This window comes from Nomia melanderi, chromosome 10 (genome assembly GCF_051020985.1).
Source record: "Nomia melanderi isolate GNS246 chromosome 10, iyNomMela1, whole genome shotgun sequence".
NCBI classification, from domain to species: domain Eukaryota; kingdom Metazoa; phylum Arthropoda; class Insecta; order Hymenoptera; family Halictidae; genus Nomia; species Nomia melanderi.
The window spans coordinates 5,726,028-5,745,874 of record NC_135008.1 but is presented as its reverse complement, the minus strand read 5'-3'; the positions used below and the strand labels follow the sequence as shown (position 1 = coordinate 5,745,874).

Sequence of the window (19,847 nt, the reverse complement as noted above, 5' to 3'; positions counted from 1 at the left end):
TACTCGCGATTTACCTATATCTTTATTTCGATGACCACCGCGTGGCAAATGAATTCAATAATTGGTAAACAAAATGGCCCCACTCGATAACGCTCGGAATTCTGATATATTTTGGTCGCCATTGTTTCTTATATTATCGGTTTTCACGAAACAGAATAAAGTTCCAATTTAAACCACCGTTTGCCCGGTAATGTCGCGAAATTTTCCGTATCGTCTTACGGTTACTCGAGGCATTTCGCTGCTTCTGTCCCGGTGTACACGCGAATTCAACTAGACGCCTCTCTCTTCTCTCCCACGGCTGACGCTTATTAATTATGTACAGCACCAGTAGAGTCTCAAGACAAAAATAATTCAATCCTCTGGAACGCTGCTTCCCGCCGACGTATAATTTACCGCCTCTGCTTTGCTCCGCGTATTTACACCTTTATCAAAATAATTCGCGAAACGTCGCGTTTCGGGGATACGACGATCAGATAGGTCGCGTCTAATTAACGACGCGCCACGTCGGCGCACAGACGCGGCCGCCCGATCTTCCACGAGAAACGGGGCTCCCGCTCGCGTGGAGGAAAAACGGTATCGCTGCCAGCCAGACACAAATGACGAATGCCTTTTTCCTCTCTATCATTACGTGTTGCACGCTCTCATTAATCTTGCAACAGTCTTGGCCGATACTTGTTAACCCGGGATCGATGGCGCCTCGTTTATCTGCCGTCGGGATTACTGAACCCCGCCGCAACGTTCCGACGCGATCGTCTTACACTTAAATACATTCGCCGTTCGCAATACCATTAATCCGTTCTATCCCTTAATTATCGATGTTCAACCATTCCGCGGATGTTCACCGCGGTTCCTTTCAAAGGAAACTGGAAGATCGATGGCCGCCGTCGTCGACGATGCCCAAACTGAATTTTCATTTTCGGAATTCATCGACGTGTACGTCTCGTTAAACTCTGATCGATCGGTTACCATCGATGCCGGGTCAATGGTTTCCGCTATTGTTTCGGCGAAACATTTTCAGCGTTCAATTACGACGAGAATACGTGTTAATTCTTTTAATTCAAATTGCGCCCGGCGAGAGATAAAACGGGAAATCAAATCGAACATTCCTTCGAAATGTTTTGATTAATTCATGTAAACCAAATTGAATTCCGCGACCGACGGTATCTATTATATTTTTGTTACATTTACGACCGGTCTCGCTGAAAATCATCCTCCACCGTTACGCGTTCCTATCGGCGCGAGACATTGATCAGGAGAAAGATTGCCAGGGGAACTATTCCGACTATCGGTTTCTCGAGAACGTAATAGCACCAACGAGGTAATTATTCCTCCGTTTTCCTCGAAACTAGCACGCCAGTCTCACACGCAACACCATCGAACCCGTGTCAACGTCGCCCGTCCCGCGAGCGTTCTACGTTTCGCCGTGATCGCCCGACGGAAGTAACAAATAGTTAGTAGCTAGCACCTGGCCACGCACTGTTTAGTAATGTAGGCTGTGTACTGACCAAAGACCGAGTCGTTGTCGAGCAATGTACGGTTCAGCTCCGTCATCTCGGTGCCGTGCGACGTCACGGACGGCGCCTCGTACCGTCTGGGCGGCTTCACCACGGGATTTATGGTCGTGATCAAGGACTTCTCCTGCTCGCCGAGGCCGTGGTGCTCTATCGAGGCGGCCTCCAGGCTCTTCTCGTCGTGCCTCGTCCTACGGCGCCGACAGTAACACACGCAAAGGGACACAGTGACAATTAGAAGTACCAACGCCGACACACCCAATGCCAAGGCCAGCGGCAGACTGATTATATTGTCCTTGCCGCCTATAGCGTCTCCTGCGATAGCCAGGGTCACGTTTTTCTCGGTATTTCCGCCAGGACTTTTCGCCACACAGACGTAATCACCCTTGTCGGAAAGCGTGACGTCCGGAATCGTGAGGTTCAACCAGTCGTGGCTCGACTTCAGGATGTAGCTTTTCTCACCGTTAGGCCGCCTCGTCTGGTTGTTCAGAATTCGGGACCGATACAGCCAGAACAGCTGAAAAACGAGAAGCAAGCTTTTCATGAGATCCTTCGATCGCGTCGGGACATTCTCCGACGACGGAACACCGTCGACGAGACCTGCCTCGACGTACAGCGGGAACTAAGCACGGAAACCATTGGAAAAACTCAGTACACGATATACCGTTTCTCGAATTATTCTATTTCTCTTCTACTTTCCGTATTTTCCGTCGTCGAGTTCTAGGATCATTCTCTTCGGTTTATAGAATAAAAAGAGAAATAGAGCGATCACTGTTCCACGACAAAAGTGATTCAGCCGTGAATCCGAGTCAGCTGAGGGCCGACTCGTAAAAAAATGAAGACGCGGCCGACTCTCGTACGCGCGGACAATGGAAGTTGGGCCGCGGAACAGTGCGAGCTCGCCTTAAAGGTGTTCTTAATTTTCGGCCTTCGTGCCGGGAAAAATCTGAAAGGACTTCGTTATTACACGCAAAAGCTCCGCGTAACTACGCCTCCCTTTTGTACGGCTCGTATCAAAAGGCTGCCTTGTCCCCCTCTCGCCCCCGCCGGTTTCCTCTTTTTTCCGGCTGCGCGAATTCTCCGCGCGAGAATCAAAGAATTTCATTAAATCGAGAAAATTCCGCGACACGGTTTCCAACGCGGTCCCCGCGACCCGGTCACAAAGACGCACGAATTACCGCACGTATTAAAGGGCAATCCGCAAAAGACAGAGGCCCGCAATTTCTCCCGGTTCGGTGTCAATGCAATATTCATCCCTCTGCGGAAACCGTACAAGATTCATGCGACGAGACCGCACCGAAAATTTTGGCATTCGCGTCGGCGAAGGTTCCCGCGGAGCCGTTTCAATTAGTAAAGAAGCGCATCCGCCGGATAAACCCGAAAGAGTTTCTTCCGGTCCGAGATCAGGGAACAATGTTGCCCGGCCGCAAACGTTTACATGCTTCCAGCTAAGTTGCCCGAACGTGAATCTAGCCGGGCGCAATCTTTTCAGCGGCGGCCGACCCCCGGCGTCGAGTCGGATTGTATACTAAATTGCTCGCAAGTTACCGCGGACTGGCCGCAGTCAACGGTTCCCCGCTTTACCTCTCTTTCTTTTACAATGCCCTAGTGCCGCGAGATAGCTTCCGTTCCGCCTCGCCTCGCTTTTTTTTCTGCGACTCCACCCCGAAACGAGAGAGAGAGAGAGAGAGGGAGCTTATGGTTACCTGAGGTCGCGGAATCCCGGATGCCCGGCACCAGAAGGTAACGTTCCCCTTGCCGACCTCGGTCTTCACGGACGGCCCGATCGTGAAGATCTCCGGCCTGCAGGCGAACTCGTCGCTGCTGATCTCGTCCCACATCTTGTCGGCTAGGGTAGCCGGGTACTGGCACGTGGTAGGTTTCGTGTACAGCTTCCGCTCGATCGTCCAATCACGGAATTTCTTGAGATGGCAGTTGCAATCCCACGGATTATTCTGGAGCTCGAGGCTGCCTAGCTTCGGCAGGAACTCGAAGCTCTGCACCTTCAGCGTCCTCAGATTGTTCCCGTTCAAGGTAACTAACTGCAGCCCCGGCAGATTGCGAAAAGTCTTCTCGTCGATACGCTCCAACTCGTTGTTCGACAGTATCACCTTCTGCAGGTAGTGCAGGTCTCGGAACAGATCCTTCTCCAGTACTTTCAACTTGTTGTCGTTCAACAGCAACACCCTCAGCCTCTGAGTCTCGTTGAACGTGCCCGGGTACAGGGTTTTTATGTGATTCGCGGACAGGTCGATCTCGATAACGATCTTCAAGCCGTTGAACGCGTCCGTGTGGATCGACTCGATGTCGCACTTCCGCAGCACCAGCTTGTGCAGGTTCACTAGATAGACGCGGCTGAAGGAGTTGTACATCAGGTGCGTGATCTGGTTCCCGGTCAGATCGAAGTTCTGGACCTCGGGCGATAGGCCTTCCGGGATCTGCGTCAGGTTCTGGTTGATGCATTCGGCGGTCTTCTTGCCGGACACCCATCTGCACTTGCACGACGGCGAGCATTGCGCTGTCCAATCCTGCTGGCTCCAGCAGACCACAACCATCAGCGTCGAGTAGAGCAACAGTTTCGCTGTTCTTAGCTCCATCCCGAGGATTTCTGTTAACACGAGAAACACAACGGCGAAGATTAGAGAGAGAGTCAGAGTGCGAAAGGGAGATTGTTGCAAGTAATTGCGGCGGCCTGCGCCATTTGTCTCTTAATCTACGACCCAGAACCTTTTCCTTAAATGAACGTAAATTGCTGACTCTACGCGGTAAAAAGTTTCGTTTCAATTTTCGTAAATTAATACGCGAAAATGCGGTCCAGGAAATGATATAAAATAGTCCTTAATCAGCTAGTGCGCCACGAGCATCCACGAGCGCCAAGCGGCGCTTTAATTAAAACATTTTTAACCAGTAATGTTTACGCAACACCGTGTACCATGGGACAGCGGGGGGCTCGCCGGGTCGAGCAACGCGATCAACAGGAGGAAGCTGAACTTTCGTAGTTACCAGAGGAAGTCCGACAACAGAGCTGTATAATACTTCCGTTACCAGGACCGACCGCCATCTTCGTTTCTCCGAATCCGCCCCCCGCGTTTCTCCGTTTCCTCCTTTTTCGTGTTTTTACCTCGCTCCGTTTTCTTTACACTTCTTGGCCAGTTTCGTTAATCTCGAACTCGGGGGAGGAGAGTCACCTAAAGCGCGGTACCGTTGGCAATTTAGCTTAATATCATTTTGGTGTAGCCCCCTCTACTTCACTCGCGACCCCATCCCCCCATTCCCGCTCGTCGTCGGTCGGCGAACGCGCGTTGCTGAAGTTAAATTAATACAACACGACGACGAACACAGTTTACCCCTTTTATTATCGTTGGGTCCGTGGAGTCCAAGGGCGTGCATCAAATTACTCCCACCGCCGTGCAGGCGGCTAGTACAATTCATTTTGTACCTCCCTCCGGGATAGAGCGCAGGAAGACGGGCTCGAGGAAACGGCGCGCCGCGCGACGGCGGTTGCATCGAGCACGACTACGACGACTACAGAGACGACGACGACGACGACGGCGACGTTCTTACTATTTGAATTTATTCCGAAACTCCGAGGGGAAGAAAGAACGCCGGAGGAAGAGTATCTCTCCTGGCGGCGAGTGTGACGAAAAATCGGAGGAAAAGAAGGAGCGACGACGGAGCAGCGTCGGTTATGCGCGGGTAAATCGATTCCCCGGCCGGGGAAAGGACCCTCGAACATTATAATAATGTCAATTCTCGTGGGCTCGATATAAGCGAACGTTACACAAATTCAATTACGGTCGACGCCGCGTATACCACCAACAAACCTCGTTTATCAGGTACAGGGGACGCACCGCGGCGCGTAGGTAAATCGGATCGAGTTATCGAATATTTCTAAAGGGAACAAATTGGCCCACCAGATCCCGTTCGAATCGGACGCGGAGACAATCGTAAACATTGTTCATTACCGACGTAACTACTCGTCATTTTTTTTCCCGCCCGCCTCGGAACGACACAATCGATAATGCCATTTGTCCAGTTTACCTGTCGGCGCTCATCGAAAATCTCGTTGCGCCGGACAGGGACGATTGTTCGTTCCGCGCGGGCGATAACGTAATTCTTTCAATTCAGCGCGCGAACAGATTATTACGCAATTCCATTCGCCGTCAATTAAGGCTGGCGCTTCACGGCTAGATACAGGGATTTTTTCGTTTCCGGCTACAATCGGCCGGCGACGACTCTACGCTGGCGGCAATAAATAACGCGATTCGAAGATAATGCAAATCCCCGGTTCACGCCGCGACGCAACGGCGCGAAATAATCTCGCGCGCGCCGATCGGATCCCTTCGGTGGAAGCACGCGTGAAAAATAATTATAGCGAGGCCGTATTATACCCCGTTAAACCGGCGATGGCGCGACAGTAATCGCCTATACTTTCGCGAATTAAATCACTCCGAAGTCGCGCCGCCGTTTTATCTCTTGATAACGGCCGAACCCCGATCCTCCCGCACATTTCATTATTTCTATCCCCGGCGGCCTCATAAATAACGCCGAATTCGAGCGAACGGAAAGTCGGAGGGGGTGGGGGTTCGTCAAGTCCATTAACTTCGGCCGCGCAGAAAAGCCGGCGTCGTCGAAGGAGAAATAAATGGGCAGGGTCGCGAGAATTTATTTCTCGTCGTGGAACCAAGATTCCTCCCGTTCCCCCCGTTCCGGATGGAGCCAGTGCTTAGCGGTGTCGTCCTTCGGCGCGAGAACTTTCCACATGCATGACTCGTGCGAGCGGCCTCCTCAGGACCGGGAACTTTTTCGAGTCTCCGGCCGCGACCGGGGAACTCGTGACCCCGCGCGCTTTGTCGCTCCACCGGACTTTATCTGGTCGCAGGGCAGGAAGGGAGGGTGTTGGAGGATCCTTTTGTGCCGGGTCTCGCGGCGAACCGCGCGGGAACAAAATAAATACGATCCCGTGACTCGTCGTGCATTCTATTTTTCTCGTTACACGCTATCCATTGTTAAATCTCTCTCTCTATATCTCTATCTCCCTTTCTCTCGCTCCCAACAGCGTCATCAACCACGGCATTCTTTACCCGGCTTTTCCAACCCCCTCCCCGTCGTTTCCCAAGCTTCAGCGCTGGTGCCGGTTTCACCTGATCGTTGTAACGCGCGTCGATCGATCCCATTTGACTTGTAAATATCCAACCAACGAGGACATTAGATATGCATAAGGCGAAAGTAAAGAGTTTATATACCCTCTATGTATACTATGTAGAAGAGGAACGGGGTGAGCGACGAGGGTTACGGGGAGGGGTAGAAAGAGGATCAGGGAGAGGGTGAATTTCGGAGCGGCGCGGTTAACCGGGACGACAGGGGGCGAACTGGAAGCAGTGTCCTTTGGAAACACGGGCCGGAAGACACCTTCTACGTGCCTTGTTCCAGGACGTGCACAGTCGGAAGGAGTTTGACGTGGACATACGTCCCCGTGTAAGTGTGCGCGGGGCTCCCGACCCACCTGCCGTTTGCATACCTCTCGGAAAAAGGTACGCCCAACAGGGAGGAGGCATGTGTTTTTCTCGTTCGAACGGAATTCCAAATTGCCGCGTTCTCTATCAATCAAAATCATCCCCTCCGACGCTGTTCCTCCTGGGATTACGTGTCTCGATCATCGGGTCGTTTTCATAAAAACTTCATCGATCATGCTTGTCTCGTGACGAGATCGCAATCGTTTTCGTACCGAGCGTGCTTTTTCCTTCGCAGCGGTTCCTGCGGATTTCGTGGCGCGAGCGTTGAGGTTCATGACGAATGGAGTAAACCGATTGTTTAAAGAAATCGAAGAGAACAGAAAAGAAACTTCCTTTTAAAATGGAGAGAACTTGATAAGGGGGTGGATACGATTTATTAACGAAGCAATTACGTTCGCGAATCAAGAAGACAAGTCGAGTTATATGAAATAATCCTTATTTTACGATTGCCGTTTGAAATTCGCTTATTTACCTAACACAATTGATGGGAAATATTAATAGACGTTCGACGAGTAAACAGATAAATGAAATTTCCAATCTCCGAAACTCGTCACAGTGGGAACAGAAGTAATCGGGCGTTTCATGGTTCATACAATCGTTATTGCGTCGCGTAAATCGATCTTCCCGCGAGCCATTAACAGGATAGACGGTTTTCCATAGATCCGCGCGGTGGTTTTTCTTTTCCCCGGTCGGATATTAAAAAAGAAACTCGAAATAATACGAACTCGTTACGATCCCGTACGCGATCTGATTCGGATTGAAACGGTCCAGCAGCTTCCGGAGATCGGGCCGGAATTGGCGGCGCATCGATTAACGTATCTTTTCACATGCAAAAAGGTACCCCGCAGTGATCCTCGCCTAGCCGACGAATCTCCCCGATTAATATCCGCCATTTCGCGAGCAATCGTCGAAGCCCGAGCCAATGAATTATGGCGTGATCGCCGGTTTGCCGAGCTATTATAAATCCTATCGATTGCCGCCCACTGTCACGGATGCTCAACGGCGATCAATGCCACGTTTACGATTCTGTGCCCAATCATAGACCGATCGAAACGGATTCGACGATACAATTATACGATATGTTAATCAAACCGAGACTCGGAAATCTGTTGTCCGTAAATTCGCTAATAACCCCGAGATCGACGGACCGGTCCAAACGACATCGACGTCCAATCGATTCCCAGTTTCGCCGGTGTTAAATCCAGCGTCGATGTTTAAAATTTCAGCCATTGTTTCGCGCCGCCCCGTTCACCGCCCCCCCCCCCCCCCTTCCCCTTCGCCGCGTTAACAGTGTACATTAAACTGCCACGAGAAAAAAGTTAATACTCATCGGTCGGCAACGGCTGTTAATTATAACTTAATTGTTTCAGCCCCGGAATTTCAACGTTAAACCAATTTCAAACTATTCCATAGAATTTTAAGTAGCCCCGCTAATTGAATTTTTCCGAATCATAAACGTCGATCGCCGGTGGAAAGAAGTTTAACGAAGCTGAAATTTCGTGTCTTCCTTTTTTAGAAATTTTCCGAAGTTGTCATGTTCAACGGTCGAACCGTACGTACGCAACAAAAGGCTTCCACGTTTTTTCCCTCTGCTCGCTTAATGCAGAGGGGATACTTAAGAGCTCTCGGCGCTTAATCGTCCGTGGAAATCTGTCGTTGCATATGCAGCCACACGACCCGGAGGGCTTCCAATGAGATAGCAACGAGCCAAACCCGGCTGGATCCAATCGAATAAACCCGATCGATCCACTGTTGCGCCGAACACGCGTCTACGGGAAGCTTTCCTAATATCCGCGACAATCGAGCGGTTTCCGCGCAAACCTCGGAAGAAGAAGAAATCCGTATCGTTCGAGGAAGCTCGTGTGCCGTCGAGAATCATCGAGACGACGCGCCCCTGATCTTTTTCCCGTGCCGCGAACCGATTTTTAAAACGCCTCGGAAATTCATGGCTCTGCGGCTCCCATCGCGATCCTTTTAATTCACGATTTACGGGAAATGAGACGGAATTGAGCGCAGCCACTGTTTGCCTGGTAATATTTATACTCCCTGCCGTTTTAATCTTAATATCCCTTAAGGTTTCAGAGGTCTTCGTGTTTCAAGCTATTAATACACCCGATATCCGAGGAGTCTCGTGGCGCCCGTGGAATTTTAAAAGGCGATTAAAACGCTAGAATGTTATACTTTAATATTACAAAGTACCGGCCGCATTAATTCCTTCCCCGGTCTCATTTTTCCGCATTTTGCTTAATAATGGCGAGCATATTTCTTCCTGAACTCCACTTCTGGGCGACCTTAAACGTACGATTTTGTCATTGTTCCCGGTTCTACCTTTGATCATCGTATATTGCGCCGTTAATATATAAACGCGTTGCCAGCCGCTTCCTTCGATCTTCCGGCGAGGCGAATAGTATCGGCGCGAATTTAAAAATTCAACTCCCCACGGGTTACACCGATGTTATTCCACTGTACCAACTTCGTCCCGACGCAGCCTAGCATAATCTGGATTTATGGAAATGATAGATCGCAGTAAAAGCAGGGTACCGTACCCATTTGGTAATTGAATATCAGCGTGTGCGCGCCGATGATGGAATTCTACGTGATCGAGTGCAACCCAGAACCTCCATTCAGCCGAAGGGATATTTTCCTTTCATTTCGTCCTGAACTATAACATCGTGACGTTTATTTCGACCTCTGTTCCGATGCTCCACGAGTTGCCGATTTCGGACTCGCCAACTTACAGCTCCCATCCCCTTTTTAATCACTGACTCTTTATATCGAGGCGAGAACGGTCGAAAAAAAGGGGAGAAGAGATATATTCCAGACCGGCGCAGTTCACTCGAGGGCGTTTGTTCCTTATTAGAGGAAAAGTTTCGGCGCTGATCAGGGATATTTTTCCAGCGGCGCAATCGAACCGAGCCGAGCCGACTTCGAGACCCGCAAGAGGGAAGTTCGGATAATTATTCGCAGTCCGAGTGTCTTCGAAGTGGAATCGATTTGCTGCCAGTGCAGAAGTGAAAGCACAGATCGGGCATCAGGATCCTCCCGGAGGCGGTGTCGTCTATATACGGTACATTATATTCCAGTTACCACGGAAACTTCCTCAAGATTCAGTTTCAAAGTGGAACGGCTCGGGCGTAATAACGAAACCGAGGCGGGGCGAGAGAAACTTTTCCCTAAATTGGTTGGTCGAAATACAAATCGGCGGGCGGTCGAAGCAAATCGCACAGACATCGAGTTCCCGCGGCAGACATAATTATATTAATTCTATTAAATCTCGCCGGCCGTTTATTTTCATTGTGCCTCGCTCCTCGACTTGATTTCCTGAAGCGCGAAAGTTATTTCCGCGGGCGCGCGATCCGTTGAAAAGTTGTTAACGTCATATCTATGGGGGCAAAAATGGTATCTTCGGAACTAGTTACTTCGCACCGGGTTCATTGTTAATAACGAAATTTCGTCTTAAATATGTTTCACGTATCTCGCAAGGGGTAATTCATTTCGGAGAGGAACGTTATTAATTTCTTAGCAGAACAAAATTCCACGACGCGAAGATCGTTTCCGTTCATCAATCACTCGAGAAAATAAAAGTCCGCCAGATATCATCTAACATTCGCAGAAAAACCATGCGCAACCGTTACACGTCGCGTAACCGAGTCATTGTCCGCGTCCAGACAAAACTCGTTTGTCCCTATCGAATTCGCCAGAATATTGGCCGATTTTTGTCCGGGAAAAAAAACAACGAAATCTGGTTCATGACACTGCCGCGTGTTTGATAAATAGCGTTCCGCGACGAATGGACTGGGAATAAAATTTTGTAAAGGCTCCAACCGGCAGCCGTACGGACAAAACTTCCCCGTTTTTTGACATTTTAATGCGCCCCATTGATCGCCCGTTACCGCGGGTCGAATATCGTGGACCCGGAATCGCGTTAAAAAAAATCGGAAGCTACTCGCGACTGCTAATAGTCGGCCGAAGATAAAATAAACGAACCTGACTCTGTATTAACATCGAGGAATATATTATTTAATCAATAACCGACATCTCGACCGAACGTTGTGGCAAAAGGGGAATTCATTGGCGGAGATCTCGCAGCTTCGCCGAAAGAATATTTTATAATCGGTTCGCCTCCGAAGAGCGGCTGCGTTTCGCGCGCGCGGTCGTTCAACTCGCGGCGAAACGCGAGCGCGCGCGATCCGAGTCGATTTCGAGCGGAAAATAAACGAAACCCGGGATTTAATCGGCTTTGTCTCGTTCCTCGAGGAAAACTCGTGAGTTTTTCGAAGTTATCGAAGGCGGCGGCGGCGGCGGCGGCGGCGGCAGTGGGAGTTCTAATGCGTCTGCACGCACCGCGGCAAAGGCGCCGGGGTTAATCGACTTTCTAATTATAAATGAGAAACGATCGACCGTACAGAGAAGGCTCGAACCCCTCGACAAAGGTCGCCACTCCACGATAAGCTGTTAATACTTAATTACCAATGAATATCGATACGGCCGACGGCTGGTCGAATAACAGTGCCGCTGATAACACAATTCCGAACGGTTCGCGGCGCTCCCCGGTCGCCGAGAACGTTTCCGCAATTATTTCCGTATTTTCCGTGCGATCAATTCTCCAAATTTAATCACCTATTTTCCTAGCAAACAGAGACACCTGCCCGCACGCCGGAACTTTGCGCCGTTCATATTTCGGGATTTCTGCGCGCGGAATATTCAGATTTCGAGTGGCCCGATGATATTATTCGATCGAATAGACTCTTAATAACTCGACCTGTATCCGCACGCAACGAAATCAGCTAAAACCGATTAACAATAACGAAGCACAGTGAAATTCGACCTCTATTCGTCAGAGATCTTCGATTCCGTCACAAGTACGGATCGATCGTGCACAAACACGCGAATTCTCGGTCGTTATTCTTCTGGTGTCAGCGAATCGCTCGGAAACTCGATGAAAGAAATTCAAGCGGGGCAAGCTTGACCGTCTAACATCGCAGGGAACTCGAAACCGGATGACCGCACAGTTCGCCGCGAGGAGAGCCGATCGATCGGGACCCGGGCACGCACGCACGCAGCTACGCTAATATCGGGGAGCGTTTCCACTCTATACGGTTGTGCCTCGCTTACAGTTACATCTCGTGTCTCTGTAACGTGACAAGGATCCAGGGGGAGCAGCAAGGTGATGCCCTAGAAGGCTGCCAGCGAGATATTAATATGGGCGCGGAGTCGATACACACTTGCCGTGCCTTCCTCCTCCGGGGACGTCACCCTTTATGTAAGTAAACCTCTTGTCGTCTATTTGTCTGCGCATCCACCTCCGTCGCCCGTGCGCGTCGAGGTTCACGTGCACGGCACGGAGAATACAGCTCGTGATTACGAGATACAACCGTCTCCGGGGAGGTCCGTAAGGAAGAACGATGTCGCGCCGGGGGAAGGCGCACGTACGTAAGGCAGCAGCGAGGATCATATATGCCGGTGGCCGGTGTGCATCTCCAGGACACCTAGCGCATCCCCCCGCCGGACCAAATGGCGTTTGCTTGTGCCGGAGAAAACTCCGAAGGAGCGTTAAATTCGGTAACAGCGAGCCGGCTACGCCCGTCACGGAGCGGACGGCGGGCGCATTTAGAGGATAACGCAACGTGCGATTCTTTATATACAGTAAGAATGATAATACGCCGCGGCCGTGTTTCCTCGAGGGTGTTCTTCGTATTACTTAACCCCGCGGACTCGAAAACAACACCGCCGCGCGCACCTATCCGACCGCTCTTATTACCGCTATAAAAACTAGAATTTTAACTCTCACGGCGGTGTTCCGGCCGCGTCTGAAATGTTCCGGCGCGCTATCAGGGTAATGCGCCGTTGTATCCATTTTTAGCACTTAACCGGCGCGGCGAACGCATCGGCGGAATTTGCGGGGTCAAGGATTCCCAGTCCCATCTCTGGATAGTGTATTCATGAAGGAACTCGAGCTTGAATTCGCTGCCTCGCCTTGAATTTCTCCGTATTCTTGACACCCTTACTTTCACGGAGCGAGAGATGTGATCCAGAGATAAAGTAACTTTTATGGAAGTTCTTCCATTCGCGGCGGTGCCCGTCGGAGTTCGAGGAGCGGGAACCGCGCGGAACGGAGGACGGAACGGGTTGACGAGCGGACGTTAATCTCGCGTTAAATTATTGAGCCGCTTCTTTGGTAACTTCGATAAAAGCTGGCTTTTAATTAGCAAACGGACATCCTTCGTGGCTCGCGGAATACGCGGCCGAAGACCACGCGCGCGGCGGACGTATGAGAATTAATAACCACTAACGAGGTAATGTCACTCTTTCAGGGATAATGGCTCGAAGAATGGAGGGGCCATAAAAACGGAATAAATGAGAAGACTGAGGGTGAAATCTGTATGGAGGGAGTACCGCGCGCGTATGCAGCTATTCGATACGGTTTCGATACGGTGCGACGGGAAAGATTTATGCGATTCCCGGCGTGCACTTACGCGGCTGAAATTACGCGGCCCTCCTGTGTGATCTCGGTTTCAAGCACGCCCGCAGAGGAGATATTTGATCGACACGGTGTTGCAGTTCCCGGCGCCGTAATTACGTATCACGGGGAACGTCGTAATGAACTGCGAAGCCGAGAAAAATGCGTCCGCGTTACCTCGCGGGGGTATATTAAAATTACACGGAAACTTCCGTTTCGTTTATTAACGTTTCCAATGGAAAGTGAGGCGAGCTTTCGAAGCGATTAAACGCTCGTTAGCTCTAGCGATGGAAGCGTGCGATAAAATTGTTCGATGGCATTGGCAAATTGGCCCCAGCGGACGGGGAGCAGTTAAAAAAAGATTTTCGAAAGGTAAATTACGGGAGATTTTACAAATATACGGGTCACGAAGGAAACATCGCGTAGGCCAACGAAACGATTCCGAAATCTCATCTTGACGCCTGCGCGAAGGTACCTCGCGGAAGAATGAAACCGTAAATAATAATAGTCACTTGCCCGGAGTACCCTACAATTTACACTTGTTCCTCGGGATCCGTAAAACAAATTCTCGCAGTAGCATCAACTTTAGGATTAATAAAAGTAGAAAAGTATCCAGTGATTTACGACGAGGAAGTGTATCCCGCGCCGGACGACTTAACTCGCTGCATTTCGTTCCACGGCGAGCGTATTTCAGCCCCGACTGCTTTTTACCATCGAGCCAAGGAGTCTTTTATTTCTAATGATACACGCGAGCGCGCCGCGTACACCCGCGGGCGGACTCGTGGAACTAAGAATAGTTCCCGTGCTTTGTTATTGACGCGGCATGATTGAAACGCGGGGCTATAATTTCCGTTTCTATCTATCTGTAAACACGGACGAGATACAGCGGGGCGCGCAGATGTCAAAGTAGACGCAGCTGTGACCCCGCCGGAAAACTCGTATTTATTATCGGATCTCTACAATTACTCGTCGATCCACCTAGAGTCTGATAAGTATTGTTTCTCCAGCTGAAATAAAGAAAGGAATTGCGAGCGAGCTCTGAGAAACTGCGGATATTGCTCCCGGCCGAACTTGAAACGTACCTGATACAAGCTGATCGTCTTAAATACTTAAATACTTAAATATTTGTCGAAACATCTGGGCGAAAATAGTCATTTTGCATTGTCTGCAGTGAAAACTGATTCGAAAATTTTCATCGTGTACAATCTCGCGCGGTTACTCTCTTCACATTCGCCGATCTTACGATAGGAAAATATTCGCTCGTCGAGTCCCCATTAATGTAAAAGAGAGAACATCCCCGTGTAAAAGTGTTTACCAGCGGAATTATGAAGAAACGATAATGAGCGTGTTGCGATAACGGGGCAGATAATGAGAAAGCCGGCGTAAGCTTTGGCTTGCGAGGTCGTTTATCCGCGAATACACAGGATTTAAATCCTCTCGCATTACGGAAGATGGCGAGCGTACCGCTCCGAAACGGGTCGACGGTCGGCCACGTAGCCGGAAAAGACGAAGAGAACTTTTTCCAGCGTATAATTATCAACGATACAACCCTTCGCCCCTTGGAACTTCGGCTGGAAGCTAAACGATAACCCAGGAACGATGAAATGAAAGCAACAAACGAGGAAGTCCTTTTAATCTCACCGCGAAATCTTCTCTGCTTAATGTCTGGTTTCCATGGCAGGCCAAGTTCGTCGGATGATTAGCGAGCTTTGTGCATTCTTTCCGCGACGATTATGAATGCAAATGGGAGAGGGATCAAGCGGCGAACAACGTCGCGAGATAACAAGTATCCGCTGTCAGGTCGCGCGACGTAATAGAACACCCCCGTTACTTCCTATCTCATTAAGATTCTATTGGAAATCGTTACACGTTAGCCGGGCGCCAATGTTCTTTTCCCCCGTGAAATGTAATTCCCGTCCGATCGTGTATCTTCAATCAAGCGAATCTCCCCCGATTTTCGTCGAGCTTCCGCGGAGCCCAAGGTCGCTGCTTCATTTTTTATTAACAAAGAAGATACGAAGGGAACCGATCGCAGATGAAAACCACCGGTCACGGAGCGTGCAGCTCCTGTCTGATATCGGAACGCATCCAATAGCGTAAGTTTCCTCAGACTTCGCCGGACGAACCGGGGATTTACCTTGCCTCCCGAAGTTTCGAGCTCTCTGAATATTTACAGACCATGTGTCGCTGCCGCGAAATTGCATGAACTTTTCAAATAAGCGGGACGGACGTGTAAATCATCCGCGGGCAGCTACCGCGCGCGGGGAAAAATTCCAAGTACGTCCCGGAAGCGGTCCGATCGAAAGCTCGTTAAAGGAATTCGCGACTCGGCTGTACCAGATTAATCCCCGGCATTCTCGCTGCCGTTTTCATTACGCCGTTAGCTTTTCTTCTGCGAATTTTTCACCCCTGACAGCGTAACCTCCGCCGATATTGAACCGTGGATGAAATTAAATGGAAAGATCGCGTCGTTCGGCTCGGTCACCAATGGGAATTCGATTCCTCGAGGAACCCGGGGTATTTGTAACGCCTTGTTTCATCCTTCGGGCATTAGTCCTCCTAAATTTTTATATCTCCGTAAAATATCCCTGGCATAAAGTCTCTATCGCGCGATTGAATAACTATGAGAAGTATTAATAGCCTGTACGAAACGGTAGGACGTAAAATCCGTCTGAAATGGAGACACTTCCAGTCCGGGGTCCACACGCACGGACACCGACACCTTTCCAGACGATTGCGCTTCTAGGTTAAGTAATCTTCATTCTCAAATATAGAAACATCGATATTCAAGAATATTGAAGGTGGTTAACGAAACAATGATCATTTCTACTTTCATAGATTCGTTGTGCAATTCTTGCGCGAGGCTATATCCGGCGGTCACGTGTATATCCGTCGCAATTTATTTTCCCCGGCTTAATTATTCTCCTCTAACCGTGCGCAACGTGAAAACTTCCAACCGCGTCTCGAAGGAACATTTTCTTTTTTTCCATAATGAGTGGCTAGAAGCAAAATTTATTTTTCAAAGAGCCGTGACACGGAGAGCGCCGTCGGATGGCGGAACAGCGGGGGTGGGAGGAGCGCCTTTTTCTCTTCGCGCGATCCTTTGATCTTTCAACGTCACGGTTAGGGCGTGCCGGTCTATCAAGAGCGTCGCGCGCAAATAAGAAACTTCTGATTCCCGGAAATATTCAGAAATCAAGCCGCGTGTATCGGGGAGCGCGCTCGCTGATCGAAACGCCGCCGCCGCTTCGGACCGAATTATTTCTCGGATTACTTTTTCCCGGCGCTACCCGGTCGTTTCTGTGACGAGGGTAAATCGAAACGGAGCCTTCTTCTCTCCACTTTCGCCGTAATATCTCCCCGGCGACTTTCGGGCGCGACCGATGAATCGCGCGTTTTCCCAAAAACGTTTCGCGATAATATCCGTCGCGCGGATAACGGACGATCACTCGATATTTCGTTGCACGCCATGTACCGTCCGACGTTTGGTCGAATCGCGTGAACGAAAATCGCAAACGACACGGAATATAACAAAGCGAGATAGAAATAAGAAGTTTGACGTCCATGTTCTGTCGTTTTCTGTCGTTGTATCTCACTTTGTCGTATCATGTATCATTTGCGATCTTCGTTTACGCGACTCTCGACCAATCATAAAAGTCGGGCGAAATCGAGGCGTCAACGTTTGTCGCGAGTGGACGCCTTTCTCTTGCACTGCTGTTTCAGTTTGGCACTCTGCTCCCTCAACGCGTTTGCAAGGCCTGCACATTTTTTAGCGTTCCAGAGATGGTACAATTTTTATATCCACTTTTTCGATTCAGATTTCTGAAATATTTTTAAATATTACTGCACGTTTCTTACACGTCTACTTGTTATATAGGATTTTTCACAGTTAATTATTATTTATTATATAAATAAAATCAGATCGTCGATACCTGCATATGAGAAAACAAAAGAGATACCTCGTATCCCGGTCATAAAGCTCGGTTTATTATATACGAGATATTTCCTGACTCGTACGCAATGTATCAACATTATTTCTACGTTGGATTTTATTCGCTCGCATGATTCAATAGAATTCATTGTTCGAGTCTTTTGTCAGATGATTAACTTTTCAGGAATCCCTTTTATATTCAAATCGTTTTCAATTCTGTGGGCAGGAACTTTACTGTAAAATTTTCCGTTCGCATCTGAACGGATCAATGTACGCCAGCGTTCGAGATGTTCCATGAAAATGGTCGGGGTAAAACAGTAATTTTGCGAGTTTTATACGGGAAACGTGGCAGATTGGATGTCCTGTTTAGAGAAACAACTTCTTCCGTCGAACACCAGGCGAGAAGCACAAGAGAAACGCGGCGAAGTAGAACAAAATACAAATACCGTGCACCTCGAACCCGTAGAGAAACTTCGAAATTTATCGACTTAATCGTCTCGGGGTAAGAAAGCGGTTGAGTCAAAGGAGGAGCAAACTTCTCTAAACAAATAGAAACTTTTGATTCTCAGCCAGCGGCGGGGGAACACGCAGAAACGTTTCATGTAATTGTAATATCGCCGAATTTTGTAAAAAGAACACTCGATATCCTTTCGGATGTTCCGCCAGGTTTCCAATCTATCGCGCAGCTTTTATTTAGCTTCTCGCGTGGTAAACTTCAGGTCGGAAAATTCGGTGAACCGTTTTGTTCAGACTTACCCTTAACTTAGACAGGAGCGAAAAATCGGTGACCGCCTTGAGCGTCACTTTGCCGAGGGAATGTTCTGCAACAGAAACCAAAAGGCGATTGAATAGATCAGTCTGGCCGGGCGGTATTGATCGGCGAACGAGAGAATTGACAACAGAATGCACGGTTCATCGGTTACTTTCGGCTCGGCATCGCGTAAATAATTGAACGCGGGCGAAAGCGTTTCGCGGATTCCATTTCGTTCGCGCAAACTGCCCCGTAAAAAAATGCGTCGGGGACAAAGAGAAGCTTTTCCCTCCATGTCGGTTATGAGGCCGAAGGGACCGGAAAACGGGCGATATCCAGTTTTTTTCCTATGTTACGCGGCTCGGCAAACAACGAAACAAAAAACTTTCTATTAAGAGGAACAAAGGGGGTCCGGCCGGGGTTCTATTCGCGAGTTATGTGTCCCGTAAGCGGCTTTCCGGCCCGGACGGTTTCAATTTAACTTCGCGCGCTGAATATTCGCGGGAAAAACCGGCCAGTGACTAACACCGGAACCCCTTCGATTCCGGAACGATTACAATGAAACCACCTGGCACGATCGGAACCAATAGATCGCAAAGCTGCTCGATCGAAACCACGGCTGCGGCCAAGTTTCGTGGTCGTCGCAAGTTTTTCTTGCTCGGATTGTATAACAGCGCCGGTCTCGCTGTGCAAGACGAAGCGTACGCCTAAGGAACGTGCGGAAAAACGAGCAGCTGTTCGTCTTTGAAACTAAAACGAAACCGCGACGTCGCGACGAAACTTCGGACGAAGTTCGATCGGTTAACGCCGCGGCGTGGGGCGGACGATAAGAAAAGCGAAGCCTTATTGGCCAGCGAAGGGGCTTGTCTATTCGTGATTCTTCGTGGGCCGCTCGATCATCGAGAAATCTGATCGTTTGATACACTTATAGTTGAGCTCAAGGGACATTCGATTAAAGTTACTTTATTTCAACTTTCTCACTTGAAAACAACTTCCCCGAAATTCTTCTTAGATCGATCGTTAATTTCACTTTGACGAATCGGCGAGCGAACGTATTAGAATCGCAGGACCTTCGTTGAACGCTCGATTTCATCCATTTACAACCGAACGTTGGAATACCCAGTTAACTGCTAGTTATTCCGATTGAACCCCGTGAACGAATAGTCGAGGATATTGCGCCAACTTGCAAAGTACTCCGAATTTCACGGGTATATTAGTTGAACACGCTATGGCGAATACGTTTCAGGGTTTATTGATGGAGTCTGATTGAACGCAGGGTCACAAAGGCATGGCGTGCCTTCCGAGGATTCTCGTCGCACTAAATTCCCTAGGCCCTTCCTCGGCTGGTTCCACTGGCTGCGCCGAATGACGGACTGTTTTCAGCGAACGCGAGGCATTCATTTATTAAGCAAACCGACACACCGGAGAAGACAGATTTTACGAGGGTAATCTAGCCGCGTTCCAACCTAAAGGCTCGCGCACCTAGCCAGGTGTTTAATTATTCCGAAGACGTACGGTTGCACGCGCTTTACACGCCCTGCCCGTAGGACACCGGTATTATTTCTGCCTCGTTATGGCCACCGCCGCCGCTGTCCTTTGTTCGCCCCACAAAGATAAAATCAAGCGACTCCTCTGGCCAGATGTTAATTACGCCGACGAGATAAGAATGCGCGCTTAC

General features: G+C 49.5%; 1 protein-coding gene across 10 annotated transcripts in view; it reads right to left on the bottom strand.

Annotated features, from left to right (window-relative positions):
* Positions 1-19,847, bottom strand: part of kek5 (leucine-rich repeat, immunoglobulin-like domain-containing kekkon 5 protein) — a 333,208-nt gene that overhangs the window by 8,896 nt on the left and 304,465 nt on the right. For 9 of the 10 annotated variants that reach the window (XM_076371230.1, XM_076371229.1, XM_076371228.1 and 6 more), the window contains 2 exons: positions 3,218-4,119; positions 1,506-2,028 (listed from right to left, as the gene is read on the bottom strand). In XM_076371230.1, coding sequence (XP_076227345.1) covers positions 1,506-2,028; positions 3,218-4,119 — 1,425 coding nt within the window. Of the gene's footprint in view, positions 1-1,505; positions 2,029-3,217; positions 4,120-18,174; positions 18,240-19,847 lie in introns of all 10 variants that reach the window. The other variant, XM_031982775.2, reaches the window with a different exon arrangement.